This window comes from Ranitomeya imitator, chromosome 2 (assembly GCF_032444005.1).
Source record: "Ranitomeya imitator isolate aRanImi1 chromosome 2, aRanImi1.pri, whole genome shotgun sequence".
In the NCBI taxonomy this organism is placed as follows: domain Eukaryota; kingdom Metazoa; phylum Chordata; class Amphibia; order Anura; family Dendrobatidae; genus Ranitomeya; species Ranitomeya imitator.
Window position 1 is genome coordinate 53,367,291 of NC_091283.1, and position 18,629 is coordinate 53,385,919.

The window sequence follows — 18,629 nt, forward strand, 5'->3', positions numbered from 1 at the left end:
TGAACAAACCATTTAAATGCAAGATATTGGCCAAACAAAATATATTTGTTTAATTCTTCTAAGTCCTCAAAATGAATACTGTGGGAAAAGATCCATCTAGTATGATGAAATCAATAATACAGAAGGATCAAACAGTAAATGATACTTAACTCAATACTCACCATCTCCTTTGGTAAAGTCGTGGAATGAAGGATAATAGGCTCGACCACTGAACTCTTCTGCTTTGTCAATGAAAGTTTCTTTGAGGGCTTTATAACTGCAAAGAATGATTACTGGTTGGGTCCCCTCATATACTGTAAATATGTCACCATATTTTTTCGACAGCTAGGAGAAAATAGAGAATTTGTTCAACATAAGTTTCGATCTTATTGGACACATTGATAATGTTCCTTTCATGGTCCAAGAAAATTCCACACTTCTCTTGGACTGGCCAAACATAATGAAGGTCGTACTTAAGTAATATTCAAAACAAGGTCTGACTGTGTAAGTGTACTCTTAAAGGGAACCTGTCGACGATGAGCTAAGCCCACCAGCATCAGGGGCTTATCTACAGCATTCTGGAATGCTGTAGATAAGCCCCCGATGTATCCTGAAAGATGAGAAAAAGAGGTTAGATTATACTCACCCCTCTGTTGAGGGCAGAGCAAAGTACTGCAGTGCGCAGGCGCCGCCCGGAAAGGTCAGAGAGGCCCGGCGCCTGCACAATGCAGTACTTTGCTCTGCCCTCAACAGGGCAGACAAAGTACGCCTGCTCCGGAGCCGCAGCGTGAAGACAAGAAGAGGACATCATTGTAAGAAGATGGGAGGCCCCGGACCGGACCGCGACGCCCACCACAGCGGGACCGTTCCTGGGTGAGTATAGTCTAACATCTTTTCCTTATCTTTCAGGATCCATCGGGGGCTTATCTGCAGCATTCCAGAATGCTGTAGGTAAGCCGCTGATGCTGGGGGCTTAGCTCATCGTCAATTTTGGGGGTGACGGGTTCTCTTTAAACTATAGCTTTGCGAACTACAAATATATTGACTTCATTTCTTGGTCAACCAATTTCCTATAAGAAGCCTTACACTTTGGTGTGGAGAGTTGGTTTACATCCCTACTCACTTCCATGAATGACTTTACAATATCAGCAAAGTCCATCAGATGAAGAGTGCCAATGATGGGTAGAGGAGTTGGTCCCGGAGGCAGCTTGGATTTTTCCAGCAATATTTTAGTATAATTAGCCATCACGCTGGTTATAAGAATCACCAAAAGGACCGTAGCTATAGTGTAGAAATCCATTCTGTGGATATAAATTCGGTGTTACAATTTATAAAGAGGCTCCCCATTGTTTCCACTGCATTCATTTCCATAAATTTATCATTGAAGATTGATCTGAAAAGCCAGCAGAAATATCAACTGTCTCCAAAATGCAGTTGCAAAAGACGTAGGGTGAAGGGTTTCCTAAGGCTAGGTTCACATTGCGTTAAAGCAGCCCGTTCAACACATGCGTTAAACGGGCTGCGTTAACTCAAGTGCGACATGCCATTTCGCTAGCGCAGATAGAGCTAGCAGATGCTCTATATGCGCTAGTGGTGATGGACCCGGAAGCGCTGTAGCCCCCGTCCGAGTGTCCGTCACTCAATGATAGCACATCGCTAGCACGCGCCCATTTTGGGCGTGAACTAGCGATGCGCCTGAAATAGTGCTAAATGGCAGCGTTAACGGACTGCTTAAACGTAATGTGAACCCAGCCAAAGACTTGTTAAAACCATCTCACTTCAAACCATCTGGGTGGGAAGGATTTAGTGCTTTTTTATCCCCCTCATCACCAACACCAATTATTTATATGATCACTTTGTTAACTTCTTGCAACTTTGTAAGAATTTAGTTCCATGTCTAGGCTTACCAATGTGGCCTGGGCATCTTCTATGAATGGGTCTTATAATAACTATATCATCTACCATTATGGTGACCCTTGGCTGCCCTGTTCTTTGTTGTCAACAGGTCACAATATAGATCTCAGCAAGTGCTACTCTTAGGTGCGCTTATGACAGGTTACAACTCTACACTAGCAGCTTCGTTTGACATTGTGCCTGCCTCTGCTTCTGTCACTGGGTGGCACAGTGCTCTCATTGGAGGCGACAACTCTAGTTCTGTTTCATCGGGGACTTGTAGTTTAGTTCAGGCTGGGAGTTTGAGAGTTAAATTTTGTCGGTGTTTGCTCACTGAGTAGCCTGGGTGGGGCTGCAAGCTATTTAAGCTAATGAAACCCTGTTGTCCACTGCCAGTTATAGTTTGACTAGCTTCCATGAACTCCTGGTTATTCTGCTTGAATCCTCTGTAGACATTCCTGATTTTGAATTCAAATCATTTTTTCATTGCTTTCCTGCCTTACGATTTTGTCCCTGCACAGACATCCAGGTTTTTACCTGGCTACTGGTCAATATTTCTGCCTCTGGATTGCTACCCCGCTCAGTAGGCATCCTGCTGTAAGACCAGATACCAATACAGAGGTAAAAAGTTAAGGCCAGGTTCCCTTCGGAATCTGACAGATGGAGTGGCTAATGCCAAGTCTTGGCTTTTTACCTATTTTGTTACATTACAAACTGTTTCAATATATCTGCAATCCCTTTTGTGTGTGATGCCTCAGCACTAAATAGTCCAAGTTGGTCAAGTGAGAAAAATACAAGCATAAATTAAATATATGGGATCAAATACTAAAATTGACATGTGTATATGGTTTCACCCCTTTTGCGGTAAAGCCTCTAAAAACTTCTGGTGCAAGTACTTACCTTCATAATTCATATGCTTAGTGACAGGACATCCACCTGTGTGCAATTTAAGTGTCACACGTCGGGCAGTATATACATTTTACCTTTTCTGAAAAGCCACAGAGGCTGCAATACCATTAACAAGAGACATCACTAACCCAGCAACATCATGAAGACCAAGGAGATCTCCAAACAAGTAAGGGATAAAGTTGTTGAAAATTACAAGTCAGAGTTTGGTTATAAAAACAAATATTCCTATCTCTGATCATCCCCCGGAGCACCATCAAATCCATTATTAACAAATGGAAAGAACACACTGCCACAACAAACCTGCCAAGAGAACACCGCCCAACCAAAAACTGTCAGCCCGGGTAAGGAGGACATTAAACAGAGAGGCAGCACAGAGACCAAGGGTAACCCTGAAGGAGCTTCAGAGTTCCCAAGCATAGACAATTCATAGAGGTGATCTTTATGGATGAAAGGGCAGAAGAAAGCATTTACTTAACCCCTTCCCGACCCATGACGCCACGTAGGCGTCATGAAAGTCGGTGCCAATCCGACCCATTACGCCTATGTGGCGTCATGGAAAGATCGCGTCCCTGCAGATCGGGTGAAAGGGTTAACTCCCATTTCACCCGATCTGCAGGGACAGGGGGAGTGGTAGTTTAGCCCAGGGGGGGGTGGCTTCACCCCCTCGTGGCTACGATCGCTCTGATTGGCTGTTGAAAGTGAAACTGCCAATCAGAGCGATTTGTAATATTTCACCTATTATAACTGGTGAAATATTACAATCCAGCCATGGCCGATGCTGCAATATCATCGGCCATGGCTGGAAACACTAATGTGCCCCCACCCCACCCCACCGATCGCCCCCCCAGCCCTCCGATCTGTCCGGTACACTGCTCCGGCTCCCCTCCGTCCTGTGCTCCGCTCCCCCCGTGCTCCAATCACCCCCCCCCGTGCTCCAATCACCCCCCCCCGTGCACTCCGATCCACCCCCCCCGTGCTCCGTTCCACCCCCCATGCTCCGTTCCACCCCCCGTGCTCCGTTCCACCCCTCCCGCGCTCCGATCCACCCCCCATGCTCCGATCCCCCCCCCCCCCGTGCTCCCCCCACCCCATCATACTTACCGATCCTTCCGGGGTCCGTCCGCCTTCTCCCTGGGCGCCGCCATCTTCAAAAATGGCGGGCGCATGCGCAGTGCGCCCGCCGAATCTGCCGGCCGGCAGATTCGTTCCAAAGTGCATTTTGATCACTGAGATAGATTATATATCAGTGATCAAAATAAAAAAAAATAATAAATGACCCCCCCCCCCCCTTTGTCACCCCCATAGGTAGGGACAATAAAAAAAATAAAGAATTTTTTTTTTCCACTAATGTTAGAATAGGGTTAGGGGTAGGGTTTCGGTATGTGCACATGTATTCTGGTCCTCTGCGGATTTTTCCGCTGCGGATTTCACAAATCCGCAGTGCTAAACCTCTGCGGATTTATGGCGGATTTACTGCGTTTTTTCTGCGCATTTCACTGCGGTTTTACAACTGCGATTTTCTATTTGAGCAGTTGTAAAACCGCTGCGGAATCCGCACAAAGAAGTGACAAGCATGTGTACAGCGATTTTTGTTTCCCATAGGTTTACATTGAACTGTAAACTCATGGGAAACTGCTGAGGATCCGCAGCGTTTTCCACAGCGTGTGCACATACCTTTAGAATTAGGCTATGTGCACACGGTGCGGATTTGGCTGCGGATCCGCAGCAGTGTTCCATCAGGTTTACAGTACCATGTAAACCTATGGAAAACCAAATCCGCTGTGCCCATGGTGCGGAAGATACCGCGCGGAAACGCTGCGTTGTATTTTCCGCAGCATGTCAATTCTTTGTGCGGATTCCGCAGCGTTTTACACCTGTTCCTCAATAGGAATCCACAGGTGAAATCCGCACAAAAAACACTGGAAATCCGCAGGTAAAACGCAGTGCCTTTTACCCGCGGATTTTTCAAAAATGATGCTGAAAAATCTCACACGAATCCGCAACGTGGGCACATAGCCTTAGGGTTAGGGTTGGAATTAGGGTTGTGGTTAGGGTTGTGATTAGGGTTATGGCTACAGTTGGGATTAGGGTTAGGGATGTGTTGGGGTTAGTGTTGGAGGTAGAATTGAGGGGTTACCACTGTTTAGGCACATCAGTGGTCTCCAAACGCAACATGGCGCCATCATTGATTCCAGCCAATCTCGTATTCAAAAAGTCAAATGGTGCTCCCTCAATTCCGAGCCCCGACGTGTGCCCAAACAGTGGTTTATCCCCACATATGGGGTACCAGCATACTCAGGACAAACTGCGCAACAATTACTGGGGTCCAATTTCTCCTGTTACCCTTGTGAAAATAAAAAAATGCTTGCTAAAACATCATTTTTGACGAAAGAAAAATTATTTTTTATTTTCACGGCTCTGCGTTGTAAACGTCTGTGAAGCACTTGGGAGTTCAAAGTGCTCACCACATATCTAGATAAGTTCCTTGGGGGGTCTAGTTTCTAAAATGGGGTCACTTGTGGGGGGTTTCTACTGTTTAGGCACACCAGGGGCTCTGTAAACGCAACGTGACGCCCGCAGACCATTCCATCAAAGTCTGCATTTCAAAAGTCACTACTTCCCTTCTGAGCCCCGACGTGTGCCCAAACAGGGGTTTACCCCCACATATGGGGTATCAGCGTACTCAGGAGAAACTGGACAACAACTTTTGGGGTCAAATTTCTCCAGTTACCCTTGGGAAAATAAAATAATTGCAGGCTAAAAGATCATTTTTGAGAAAATAATTTTTTTTTTTATTTTCATGGCTCTGCGTTATAAACTTCTGTGAAGCACTTGGGGGTTCAAAGTCCTCACCACACATCTAGATTAGTTCCTTTGGGGTTCTAGTTTCCAAAATGGGGTCATTTCTGGGGGATCTCCAATGTTTAGGCACACAGGGGCTCTCCAAACGTGACATGGTGTCCGCTAATGATTGGAGCTAATTTTCCATTTAAAAAGCCAAATGGCGTGCCTTCCCTTCCGAGCCCTGCCGTGCGCCCAAACAGTGGTTTACCCCCACATATGGGGTATCAGCGTACTCAGGACAAACTGGACAACAACATTTGGGGTCCAATTTCTCCTATTACCCTTGGTAAAATAGGAAATTCCAGGCTAAAAAATCATTTTTGAGGAAAGAAAAATTATTTTTTATTTTCATGGCTCTGCGTTATAAACTTCTGTGAAGCACCTGGGGGTTTAAAGTGCTCAATATGCATCTAGATAAGTTCCTTGGGGGGCCTAGTTTCCAAAATGGGGTCACTTGTGGGGGATCTCCAATGCATAGGCACACAGGGGCTCTCCAAACGCGACATGGTGTCCGCTAACAATTGGAGCTAATTTTCCATTCAAAAAGTCAAATGGCGCGCCTTCCCTTCCAAGCCCTGCCGTGTGCCCAAACAGTGGTTTACCCCCACATATGAGGTATCGGCGTACTCGGGAGAAATTGCCCAACAAATTTTATGATCCATTTTATCCTATTGCCCATGTGAAAATGAAAAAATTGAGGCGAAAAGAATTTTTTTGTGAAAAAAAGTACTTTTTCATTTTTACAGATCAATTTGTGAAGCACCTGGGGGTTTAAAGTGCTCACTAGGCATCTAGATAAGTTCCTTGGGGGGTCTAGTTTCCAAAATGGGGTCACTTGTGGGGGAGCTCCAATTTTTAGGCACACAGGGGCTCTCCAAACGCGACATGGTGTCCGCTAAAGAGTGGAGCCAATTTTTCATTCAAAAAGTCAAATGGCGCTCCTTCCCTTCCAAGCCCTGCCGTGCGCCCAAACAGTGGTTTACCCCCACATATGAGGTATCAGCGTACTCAGGACAAATTGGACAACAACTTTCGTGGTTCAGTTTCTCTTTTTACCATTGGGAAAATAAAAAAATTGTTGCTAAAAGATAATTTTTGTGACTAAAAAGTTAAATGTTCATTTTTTCCTTCCATGTTGCTTCTGCTGCTGTGAAGCACCTGAAGGGTTAATAAACTTCTTGAATGTGGTTTTGAGTACCTTGAGGGGTGCAGTTTTTAGAATAGTGTCACTTTTGGGTATTTTCAGCCATATAGACCCCTCAAACTGACTTCAAATGTGAGGTGGTCCCTAAAAAAAATGGTTTTGTAAATTTCGTTGTAAAAATGAGAAATCGCTGGTCAAATTTTAACCCTTATAACTTCCTAGCAAAAAAAAATTTTGTTTCCAAAATTGTGCTGATGTAAAGTATACATGTGGGAAATGTTATTTATTAACTATTTTGTGTCACATAACTCTCTGGTTTAACAGAATAAAAATTCAAAATGTGAAAATTGCGAAATGTTCAAAATTTTCGCCAAATTTCCGTTTTTATCACAAATAAACGCAGAATTTATTGACCTAAATTTACCACTAACATGAAGCCCAATATGTCACGAAAAAACATTCTCAGAACCGCTAGGATCCGTTGAAGCGTTCCTGAGTTATTACCTCATAAAGGGACACTGGTCAGAATTGCAAAAAACGGCCAGGTCTTTAAGGTCAAAATAGGCTGGGTCATGAAGGGGTTAAAATTTGTGCCTAATGCTCATTTTGAGTTTGCCAAAAGACATGTGAGAGACTCTCAAATGTATGGAGGAAGGTGCTGTGGTCAGAGGAGACCTAAATTGAACCTTTTTGCCACCAAGGTAAACGCTATATCTGGCATTGAACCAATACAGCCCATCACCCCTATAACACCATCCCTATAATAAAACATTGTGATGGCAGCAGTCAAGTGGTTTAAAGGGAAATGTGTAAATATGTTGGAGCGGCCTAGTCAAATCCTAAGCCTTCATCCAGTTGAGTATCTGTGGTTAGACCTGCAGATTGCTGTTCACCAGAGGAAACCATATAACTTGAAGGAGTTGGAGCAGTTTTGACTTAATGAATGGGCAAAAATCCCAGTGGCCCGATGTGGAAAGCTCAAAGAGACTCATCCATAGCAACTTGCAGCTGTAATTGCCACAAAAGGAGGAGCTACAAAGTATTGGCTTTAGGAAGGGGTGAATAGTTATGCAGTTATTTTGTGCTATGTCTTATTTCCTTCGCAATATAAAGAAAACCAAGTGTTCACAGTTGTAGCCATGTTCTTTACAAGAATTGTCGCAAACTTTAAAAAAAATGTGAAATTCCAAGTTGTGAAGTAGCAAAACACAAAAAATGCCAAGGGGGTGAGTACTTTCACAAGCCACAGTAGTTTGGCTTTTGGGAGCACACAGCTTCAGCATTTTTATTTATTTCTTTTAAGATTTTTTTTTTTTTTTTGGGGGGGGGGGGGGGGGGGAGTGCAATTTTTCCTGGATTATCTTTAGGGCTGAGCTCCGTTGAAACTCTATTGTGAAATTTCCACCAAGTCAGCTGCAACCTGCATTCAAGATCACATATTGGGTCTTATTCTAGAGTTGTGCCTCGGTTAGCGCAACTTTATCAGGTGAGCACTTAAGTATCGTCTCTCACCTGTCTTATTGAGCAACCTAACACTACACTTAGATGGTGCCCCTGTTTATTCCCCTTTACCTAGGGAAATCCTTTTTGCAAAGTCTGTCCGAGGTTGGCTTTGAGCTTGCAACTTCTTACACTCTAAGCCTCCACGTAGAAGAGACACCAAAATTAGCTGTTGTTGGGATCACACAAGAGCTTTTAAAACCCATGTTTACTTCAAACTATGCACTATGCCACTGCGTCCCTGACAATGACGCAGATGGCTGTTGCGGTGGCTGGTGCAGCATATCCATTGCTGAGGCTGCTACGAGGCACCGACATATTGTGACAATCCCCTTATATTCTGGGACAGTCCTGCCGCACCCACATTTAGTCTGGCATGTTGTGCGCAGGGGGCCTCGACAAACACTGCGCACTCGCAGACCCGGATCATGGTATCAGTTTCCTGCACTCTGCATTGCCAGGGTGTGCCAGATATTCCACGGTGGCCATGCTTTCTCGTGCACTCATCACTGTGGAGTGCCAGAACTTTCACCAGCAGACCCGGCAGCATGTCCCGTCGCACTCAGCACAGGGTACACCTGCAGCCTCCGCTTGGACACCGCCAGGGCCGTATTTGCTACTAGGCACTCGAGGGCACGTGCCTAGGGCGGTAAGGATACGGGGGGCGGCATTTGAGCAAGGCAAGATTTTTTTTTTATTTAAATCTGGGTCCGACTGAAGCTTGTCAATCTTAATTTACCTTATAATAATAGTAAGGCATTGGAAATTGGGGGTCATTTGGCTAAAGTTGTGGGGGGTAGGGATGGTTCAAGTATTTAGTGGGCCCAGGAAATCTGGACCACGTCACGGCAGTGGAGCAGGGAGAGGTAAGTATTTCAACTTTGCAAGTGCTGTGATCCTGAGCAAGCAGGGGGGCCCACTCGTTGACATTGGCACTGGCACAGGGCCCCTCAAAGTACGGCGGTGTGTTTGCACGGCGGGGGCGCCTCCCACCGGCAGCGACACTTTTGCGTGCTATGAGGGGCCCTGTGCCAGTGACGTCGCCAACGAGTATTCCTCCCCCCACCTGATGAAGGAACCTGCACCTTCATCTGCACCTTCCTCTTTGTCCCCGTGTAAGGTGGTATGGTATGCGGGAAGAGGAACCTGACTTTCAGCAGGGTCACAATCTTGCTGTGTAGCGTGCACGGGGAATGTTGCGTTATGGGTCAATGTACCAGCAGACTCACCCATCACTGGCTGGGCAATGGGCAGGATGAGGAGGAAACACAGATATAGGCCCAAAGAATAAAGTGGGCTAAATGCAGTTCAAAATTGGTAACAGGACTAACCAGGGGGCATTGCAGTGGAGGACAACTGTAATGAGAGGCTGACACAGAGAGTAGGCCCAAATCAGTAAGTAGTCTAAATGCAGTTCAAAATTGGCAACAGTAGTAAACAGGCGGCACAGCTTTGTTCAGTGGAGGAGAACAGCAAGGAGTGGCAGACACCGATAGTAGGCCCCAACCCTACTAGTAGGCCCCAACCCTACTAGTAGGCCAAATGCAGTCTAACATTAACAACAACTTAATGAGAGCCTGAAAATGGAATTTCAGGACAGGAAACCAGGAGAACAGCAAGGAGCGGCAGACACTGTTAGCAGGCCCCAACCCAACTAGTAGGCCAAATGCAGTTGTTCCATTTAACAACTATTTAACAAGGGCCTGAAGATAGAAGCTCAGGAAAGGCAACCAGGAGAACACCTTGGAGCGGAAGACACCGTCTCTACAACCCAGACCCAACTTGTGGGCCTAATGCAGTGTTGTTTCAACAACTACTTAACGAGAGCTAGAAGATCGAAGCTATGGAGAGGCAACCTGGAGAACACCTTGGAGCGGCAGACACCATCTCTACAACCCAGACCCAACTTGTAGGCCTAATGCAGTGTTGTTTCAACAACTACTTAACGAGAGCTAGAAGATCGAAGCTATGGAGAGGCAACCTGGAGAACACCTTGGAGCGGCAGACACCGTCTCTACAACCCAGACCGAACTTGTGGGCCTAATGCAGTGTTGTTTCAACAACTACTTAACGAGAGCTAGAAGATCAAAGCTATGGAGAGGCAACCTGGAGAACACCTTGGAGCGGCAGACACAGTCTCTACAACCCAGACCCAACTTGTGGGCCTAATGCAGTGTTGTTTCAACAACTACTTAACGAGAGCTAGAAGATCGAAGCTATGGAGAGGCAACCTGGAGAACACCTTGGAGCGTCAGACACCGTTAGTAGGCCCTACCGAAGTAGTAGCCCCAATGCAGTTTTCAAATTCCTATAGGCTGAAAACCAGACTATTGACGCTCAGCTTTTTTCAGAGGAGGACAGCTGTATTGAGTGGCGCAGACAGACACAGGTAGTAGGCCTTAAACAAAAAATTTGGCTCAATGCAGTTTAAAAAAGGTTACAGGGGTACACAGGCAGCATTGCTCTGGTCAGTGGAGGACAATTTCAATTATGGACCGCAGACAGACTTAGTACTCCTACAATTAAAAAAAGGATGCTCTATGCAATTTAAAATAGGTTCCAGGGGTAATCGGGCAGCAGTGGTGTGGTCAGTGGAGGACTATTGGAAGGAGGGACCACAGACAGGCTTAGTAGGCCTAACATAACAAAAGCATTGGTGTTGTCAGCAGAGGCCGATTGTAATGAGTGTCTGACAGTTAGTACTCCCAAAAAATAAATAGATGTTAACGTCTCGCAATACAACAAAACCAAAAACCAAAAGGGTGGCATACTTAGGTACAGGGGTGGGCTCCTCTGCGGAGTTTCAGACCTAGTAATTTGGCGCAAAGTATTTACTGGTGTAAATATAGGACACTGCCCCTGACTATTTTAAGTAGCATCATACATGTCAACACATTGGCATTGTCAGTGCCAGGCATTGAAGGATGTCAGCGCATAGACTAAAAATTAGGGGAGCTGTGAGAGATAATTCTGCAAATTGTAGAGCACTGTTTGAGCTGGGGGGGGGGGAAACTGTCTTGTGGCCGGCGGTACAGGCCCAGGCCCCCTCTGTTATGGCTGGCAATCAGGCAACACAGCGTGCAGTAATCAGCGCACATACAGAGATCTGGCAATAACCAAAAACAATAGGACGAGCTCTGAGACGTGGAATCTCTGTAGACTGCAGTACCTGATCTATCCTCACACAACTATAAGCAGCAGTGGATTGCGCCTATCAACTACCTATGCAACTCGGCACTGCCTGAGGAGCTGACTAGCCTGAAGATAGAAATACAAGCCTGACTTACCTCAGAGAAATACCCCAAAGGAATAGGCAGCCCCCCACATATAATGACTGTTAGCAAGATGAAAAGACAAACGTAGGAATGAAATAGATTCAGCAAAGTGAGGCCCGATATTCTAGACAGAGCGAGGATAGCAAAGAGAACTATGCAGTCTACAAAAAACCCTAAAACGAAAACCACGCAAAGGGGCAAAAAGACCCACCGTGCCGAACTAACAGCACGGCGGTGCACCCCTTTGCTTCTCAGAGCTTCCAGCAAAAGTTAATAGCAAGCTGGACAGAAAAAACAGAAAACAAACTAGAAGCACTTATCTAGCAGAGCAGCAGGCCCAAGGAAAGATGCAGTAGCTCAGATCCAACACTGGAACATTGACAAGGAGCAAGGAAGACAGACTCAGGTGGAGCTAAATAGCAAGGCAGCCAACGAGCTCACCAAAACACCTGAGGGAGGAAGCCCAGAGACTGCAATACCACTTGTGACCACAGAAGTGAACTCAGCCACAGAATTCACAACAGTACCCCCCCCTTGAGGAGGGGTCACCGAACCCTCACCAGAACCCCCAGGCCGACCAGGATGAGCCACATGAAAGGCACGAACAAGATCTGGGGCATGGACATCAGAGGCAAAAACCCAGGAATTATCTTCCTGAGCATAACCCTTCCATTTGACCAGATACTGGAGTTTCCGTCTAGAGACACGAGAATCCAAAATCTTCTCCACAATATACTCCAATTCCCCCTCCACCAAAACAGGGGCAGGAGGCTCCACAGATGGAACCATAGGTGCCACGTATCTCCTCAACAACGACCTATGGAATACATTATGTATGGAAAAGGAGTCTGGGAGGGTCAGACGAAAAGACACCGGATTGAGAATCTCAGAAATCCTATACGGACCAATAAAACGAGGTTTAAATTTAGGAGAGGAAACCTTCATAGGTATATGACGAGAAGATAACCAAACCAGATCCCCAACACGAAGTCGGGGTCCCACACGGCGTCTGCGATTAGCGAAAAGCTGAGCCTTCTCCTGGGACAAGGTCAAATTGTCCACTACCTGAGTCCAGATCTGCTGCAACCTGTCCACCACATAATCCACACCAGGACAGTCCGAAGACTCAACCTGTCCTGAAGAGAAACGAGGATGGAACCCAGAATTGCAGAAAAATGGAGAGACCAAGGTAGCCGAGCTGGCCCGATTATTAAGGGCGAACTCAGCCAACGGCAAAAATGACACCCAATCATCCTGGTCAGCGGAAACAAAACATCTCAGATATGTTTCCAAGGCCTGATTGGTTCGTTCGGTCTGGCCATTAGTCTGAGGATGGAAGGCCGAGGAAAAAGATAGGTCAATGCCCATCCTACCACAAAAGGCTCGCCAGAACCTCGAGACAAACTGGGAACCTCTGTCAGAAACAATATTCTCAGGAATGCCATGTAAACGAACCACATGCTGGAAGAACAAAGGCACCAAATCAGAGGAGGAAGGCAATTTAACCAAGGGCACCAGATGGACCATTTTAGAAAAGCGATCACAGACCACCCAAATGACCGACATTTTTTGAGAAACGGGAAGGTCAGAAATGAAATCCATCAAAATATGTGTCCAAGGCCTCTTCGGGACCGGCAAGGGCAAAAGCAACCCACTGGCACGTGAACAGCAGGGCTTAGCCCTAGCACAAATTCCACAGGACTGCACAAAAGCACGCACATCCCGTGACAGAGATGGCCACCAGAAGGATCTAGCAACCAACTCCCTGGTACCAAAGATTCCTGGATGACCGGCCAGCACCGAACAATGAAGTTCAGAGATAACTTTACTAGTCCACCTATCAGGGACGAACAGTTTCTCGACCGGACAACGATCAGGTTTATTAGCCTGAAATTTCTGCAACACTCTCCGCAAATCAGGGGAGAGGGCAGACACAATGACTCCTTCCTTGAGGATACTCGCCGGCTCAGATAACCCCGGAGAGTCGGGCACAAAACTCCTAGACAGAGCATCCGCCTTCACATTTTTAGAGCCCGGAAGGTATGAAATCACAAAATCAAAACGAGCAAAAAATAACGACCAACGGGCCTGTCTAGGATTCAAGCGCTTGGCAGACTCAAGATAAGTAAGGTTCTTATGATCAGTCAAAACCACCACGCGATGCTTAGCACCCTCAAGCCAATGACGCCACTCCTCGAATGCCCACTTCATGGCCAGCAACTCTCGGTTGCCCACATCATAATTACGCTCAGCAGCAGAAAATTTCCTGGAAAAGAAAGCACATGGTTTGAACACTGAGCAACCAGAACCTCTCTGTGACAAAACCGCCCCTGCACCAATCTCAGAAGCATCAACCTCGACCTGGAACGGAAGAGAAACATCAGGTTGACACAACACAGGGGCACAGCAAAAACGACGCCTCAACTCCTGAAAAGCTTCCACGGCAGCAGAAGACCAATTAACCAAATCAGCACCCTTCTTGGTCAAATCGGTCAATGGTCTGGCAATGCTAGAAAAATTACAGATGAAGCGACGATAAAAATTAGCAAAGCCCAGGAATTTCTGCAGACTTTTAAGAGATGTCGGCTGAGTCCAATCCTGGATGGCCTGAACCTTAACCGGATCCATCTCGATAGTAGAAGGGGAAAAGATGAACCCCAAAAATGAAACTTTCTGCACACCGAAGAGACACTTTGATCCCTTCACGAACAAGGAATTAGCACGCAGTACCTGGAAAACCATTCTGACTTGCTTCACATGAGACTCCCAATCATCTGAGAAGATCAAAATGTCATCCAAGTAAACAATCAAGAATTTATCCAGATACTCACGGAAAATGTCATGCATAAAAGACTGAAAAACAGATGGAGCATTGGCAAGTCCGAACGGCATCACCAGATACTCAAAATGACCCTCGGGCGTATTAAATGCCGTTTTCCATTCATCTCCCTGCCTGATTCTCACCAGATTATACGCACCACGAAGATCAATCTTAGTAAACCAACTAGCCCCCTTAATCCGAGCAAACAAGTCAGAAATCAATGGCAAGGGATACTGAAATTTAACAGTGATCTTATTAAGAAGGCGGTAATCAATACACGGTCTTAGCGAACCATCCTTCTTGGCTACAAAAAAGAACCCTGCTCCCAATGGTGACGACGATGGGCAAATATGTCCCTTCTCCAGGGACTCCTTCACATAACTGCGCATAGCGGTGTGTTCAGGTACGGACAAATTAAATAAACGACCCTTAGGGAATTTACTACCAGGAATCAAATCGATAGCACAATCACAATTCCTATGCGGAGGTAGGGCATCAGACTTGGACTCTTCAAATACATCCTGAAAGTCCGACAAGAACTCTGGGATGTCAGAAGGAATGGATGACGAAATAGACAAAAATGGAACATCACCATGTACTCCCTGACAACCCCAGCTGGTTACCGACATAGAGTTCCAATCCAATACTGGATTATGGGTTTGTAGCCATGGCAACCCCAACACGACCACATCATGCAAATTATGCAGTACCAAAAAGCGAATAACTTCCTGATGTGCAGGAGCCATGCACATGGTCAGCTGGGCCCAGTACTGAGGCTTATTCTTGGCCAAAGGTGTAGCATCAATTCCTCTCAACGGAATAGGACACCGCAAAGGCTCCAAGAAAAATCCACAACGTTTAGCATAATCCAAATCCATCAGATTCAGGGCAGCGCCTGAATCCACAAACGCCATGACAGAATATGATGACAAAGAGCACATTAAGGTAATGGACAAAAGGAATTTGGACTGTACAGTACCAATAACGGCAGAGCTATCGAACCGCCTAGTGCGTTTAGGACAATTAGAAATAGCATGAGTAGAATCACCACAATAGAAACACAGTCTGTTCAGACGTCTGTGTTCGTGCCGTTCTACTTTAGTCATAGTCCTGTCACACTGCATAGGCTCAGGCTTACTCTCAGACAATACCGCCAGATGGTGCACAGATTTACGCTCGCGCAAGCGACGACCGATCTGAATGGCCAAGGACATAGACTCATTCAAACCAGCAGGCATAGGAAATCCCACCATTACATCCTTAAGAGCTTCAGAGAGACCCTTTCTGAACAAAGCCGCTAGTGCAGATTCATTCCACAGAGTGAGTACTGACCATTTCCTAAATTTCTGACAATATACTTCTACATCATCCTGACCCTGGCATAAAGCCAGCAGATTTTTCTCAGCCTGATCCACTGAATTAGGCTCATCGTAAAGCAATCCCAGCGCCTGGAAAAATGCATCAACATTACTCAATGCAGAATCTCCTGGTGCAAGAGAAAACGCCCAGTCCTGTGGGTCGCCGCGCAAAAAAGAAATAATAATCAAAACCTGTTGAATAGGATTACCAGAAGAATGAGGTTTCAAGGCCAAAAATAGCTTACAATTATTTCTGAAGCTCAGGAACTTAGTTCTGTCACCAAAAAACAAATCAGGAATCGGAATTCTTGGTTCTAGCATCGATTTCTGATCAATAGTATCTTGAATCTTTTGTACATTTACAACGAGATTATCCATTGAGGAGCACAGAGCCTGAATATCCATGTCCACAGCTGTGTCCTGAAGCACTCTAATGTCTAGGGGAAAAAAAAGACTGAAGACAGAGCTAAGAAAAAAAAATGATGTCAGGATTTCTTTTTTCCCTCTATTGGGAATCATTGAAGGGCTCCTTGTACTGTTATGGCTGGCAATCAGGCAACACAGCGTGCAGTAATCAGCGCACATACAGAGATCTGGCAATAACCAAAAACAATAGGACGAGCTCTGAGACGTGGAATCTCTGTAGACTGCAGTACCTGATCTATCCTCACACAACTATAAGCAGCAGTGGATTGCGCGTACAACTACCTATGCAACTCGGCACTGCCTGAGGAGCTGACTAGCCTGAAGATAGAAATACAAGCCTGACTTACCTCAGAGAAATACCCCAAAGGAATAGGCAGCCCCCCACATATAATGACTGTTAGCAAGATGAAAAGACAAACGTAGGAATGAAATAGATTCAGCAAAGTGAGGCCCGATATTCTAGACAGAGCGAGGATAGCAAAGAGAACTATGCAGTCTACAAAAAACCCTAAAACGAAAACCACGCAAAGGGGCAAAAAGACCCACCGTGCCGAACTAACAGCACGGCGGTGCACCCCTTTGCTTCTCAGAGCTTCCAGCAAAAGACAATAGCAAGCTGGACAGAAAAAAACAGAAAACAAACTAGAAGCACTTATCTAGCAGAGCAGCAGGCCCAAGGAAAGATGCAGTAGCTCAGATCCAACACTGGAACATTGACAAGGAGCAAGGAAGACAGACTCAGGTGGAGCTAAATAGCAAGGCAGCCAACGAGCTCACCAAAACACCTGAGGGAGGAAGCCCAGAGACTGCAATACCACTTGTGACCACAGAAGTGAACTCAGCCACAGAATTCACAACACCCCTCATGTTACAACGGTGTGTCTGACATTGGTTGCGCGCCACCACCGCCAGAGACACTTTATTGTACTATGAGGGACCCAGTGGCAGTGCCGTCGACCAAAAGCGTGCACACCCACCTCTTCAGACAAACGGCACTCTCACGGGTGCTTGCGCCAAGTGGCGAGACCACGGCCCTGTGGGGGGAGTTTGGCCATTTAGGGAGGTGTAAACATGTCGTATGCTGGACAAACAGCTGCTGCAAATTACGAGATTGGAAAAGTCAGTCAGAGCAGTCCAGAAGCAAGACCTTTTCATTGGAAAGCTAGGTGTCAGCCGGGAAAGGTGGGGCAAAATAATTCGAAATCCAGTAGTGGTTCATTTTAATGAAGGTTAGATCATCAACATTTTGGGTAGCCAGACGAGTCCTTTTTTCGGTTAATATTGAACCAGCAGCATTGAATACTCTTTCTGATAGCACACTAGCTGCTGGGCAAGCAGGCTCCTGCAATGCATATTCTGCCAATTCTGGCCAGGTGTCTAATTTGGATGCCCAGTAATCAAATTGGAATGACGGTTGAGGGAGAACATCGATAAGGGATGAAAAATAGTTAGTAACCATACTGGACAAATGTTGTCTCCTGTCACTTTGAATTGATGCTGCAGTACCTGTCCTGTCTGCGGTCATAGCAAAATCACTCCACAACCTGGTCAGAAAACCCCTCTGTCCAACGCCACTTCTGATTTGTGCACCTGTAACACCTCTGGCCTGCTGCCCCCTGCAGCTCGTGTGAGAACGATCACCGGCGCTGTGTGCTGGGAATGCCTGAATCAAACGGTCAACAAGAGTTGATTGTTTGGTTGCTAATATTTGTTCCAGGTTCTCATGTGGCATAATATTTTGCAATTTGCCTTTATAGCGAGGATCAAGGAGGCAGGCCAACCAGTAATCGTCATCGTTCATCATTTTAGTAATGCGTGTGTCCCTTTTGAGGATACGTAAGGCATAATCCGCCATGTGGGCCAAAGTTCCAGTTGTCAAATCTGCGGTTGTGATTGGTTGAGGGGCAGTTTCAGGCAAATCTACGTCACAGCGGGGGTGCCGGTGGACATGGCAGACTGAGAGACGGTTGGAGACGGTATTCTTGCCGGTGCCCTAGATGCAGTGTTTCCTACTACGAAACTGGTGATTCCCTGACCCTGACGCCTTTGGTCTGGCAACGAAACCTGCACAGATACTGCAGGTAGTGCGGGAAATGGTGGGCTTACAGTGACGGAAGGGATGTAGCGTTGCTGACTAGCTTCATTGGCCGAGGGTGCTACAACCTTAAGGGACGTTTGGTAGTTAGTCCAGGCTTGCAAATGCATGGTGGTTAAATGTCTATGCATGCAACTTGTATTGAGACTTTTCAGATTCTGCCCTCTGCTTAAGGTAGTTGAACATTTTTGACAGATGACTTTGCGCTGATCAATTGGATGTTGTTTAAAAAAAATGCCAGACTGCACTCTTTCTAGCATCGGATACCTTTTCAGGCATTGCAGACTGAGCTTCTTTAACCGGATGGCCACGCTGTCCTCCAACTGGTTTTGGCTTTGCCACGTGTTTTGGGCCAGATACGGGCCAGGCAGATGGAACCTGTTGC

The 18,629-nt window shown here is 46.2% G+C and overlaps 1 protein-coding gene across 1 annotated transcript in view; it reads right to left on the reverse strand.

Annotated features, from left to right (window-relative positions):
* LOC138661807 (cytochrome P450 2F2-like) overlaps nt 1–18,629 on the reverse strand; it is a 46,049-nt gene that overhangs the window by 13,009 nt on the left and 14,411 nt on the right. Inside the window, exons 2-3 of the mRNA XM_069746737.1 lie at nt 1,103–1,280; nt 162–324 (exon numbers count right to left, since the gene is read on the reverse strand). Coding sequence (XP_069602838.1) covers nt 162–324; nt 1,103–1,280 — 341 coding nt within the window. The remainder of the gene's footprint in view (nt 1–161; nt 325–1,102; nt 1,281–18,629) is intronic.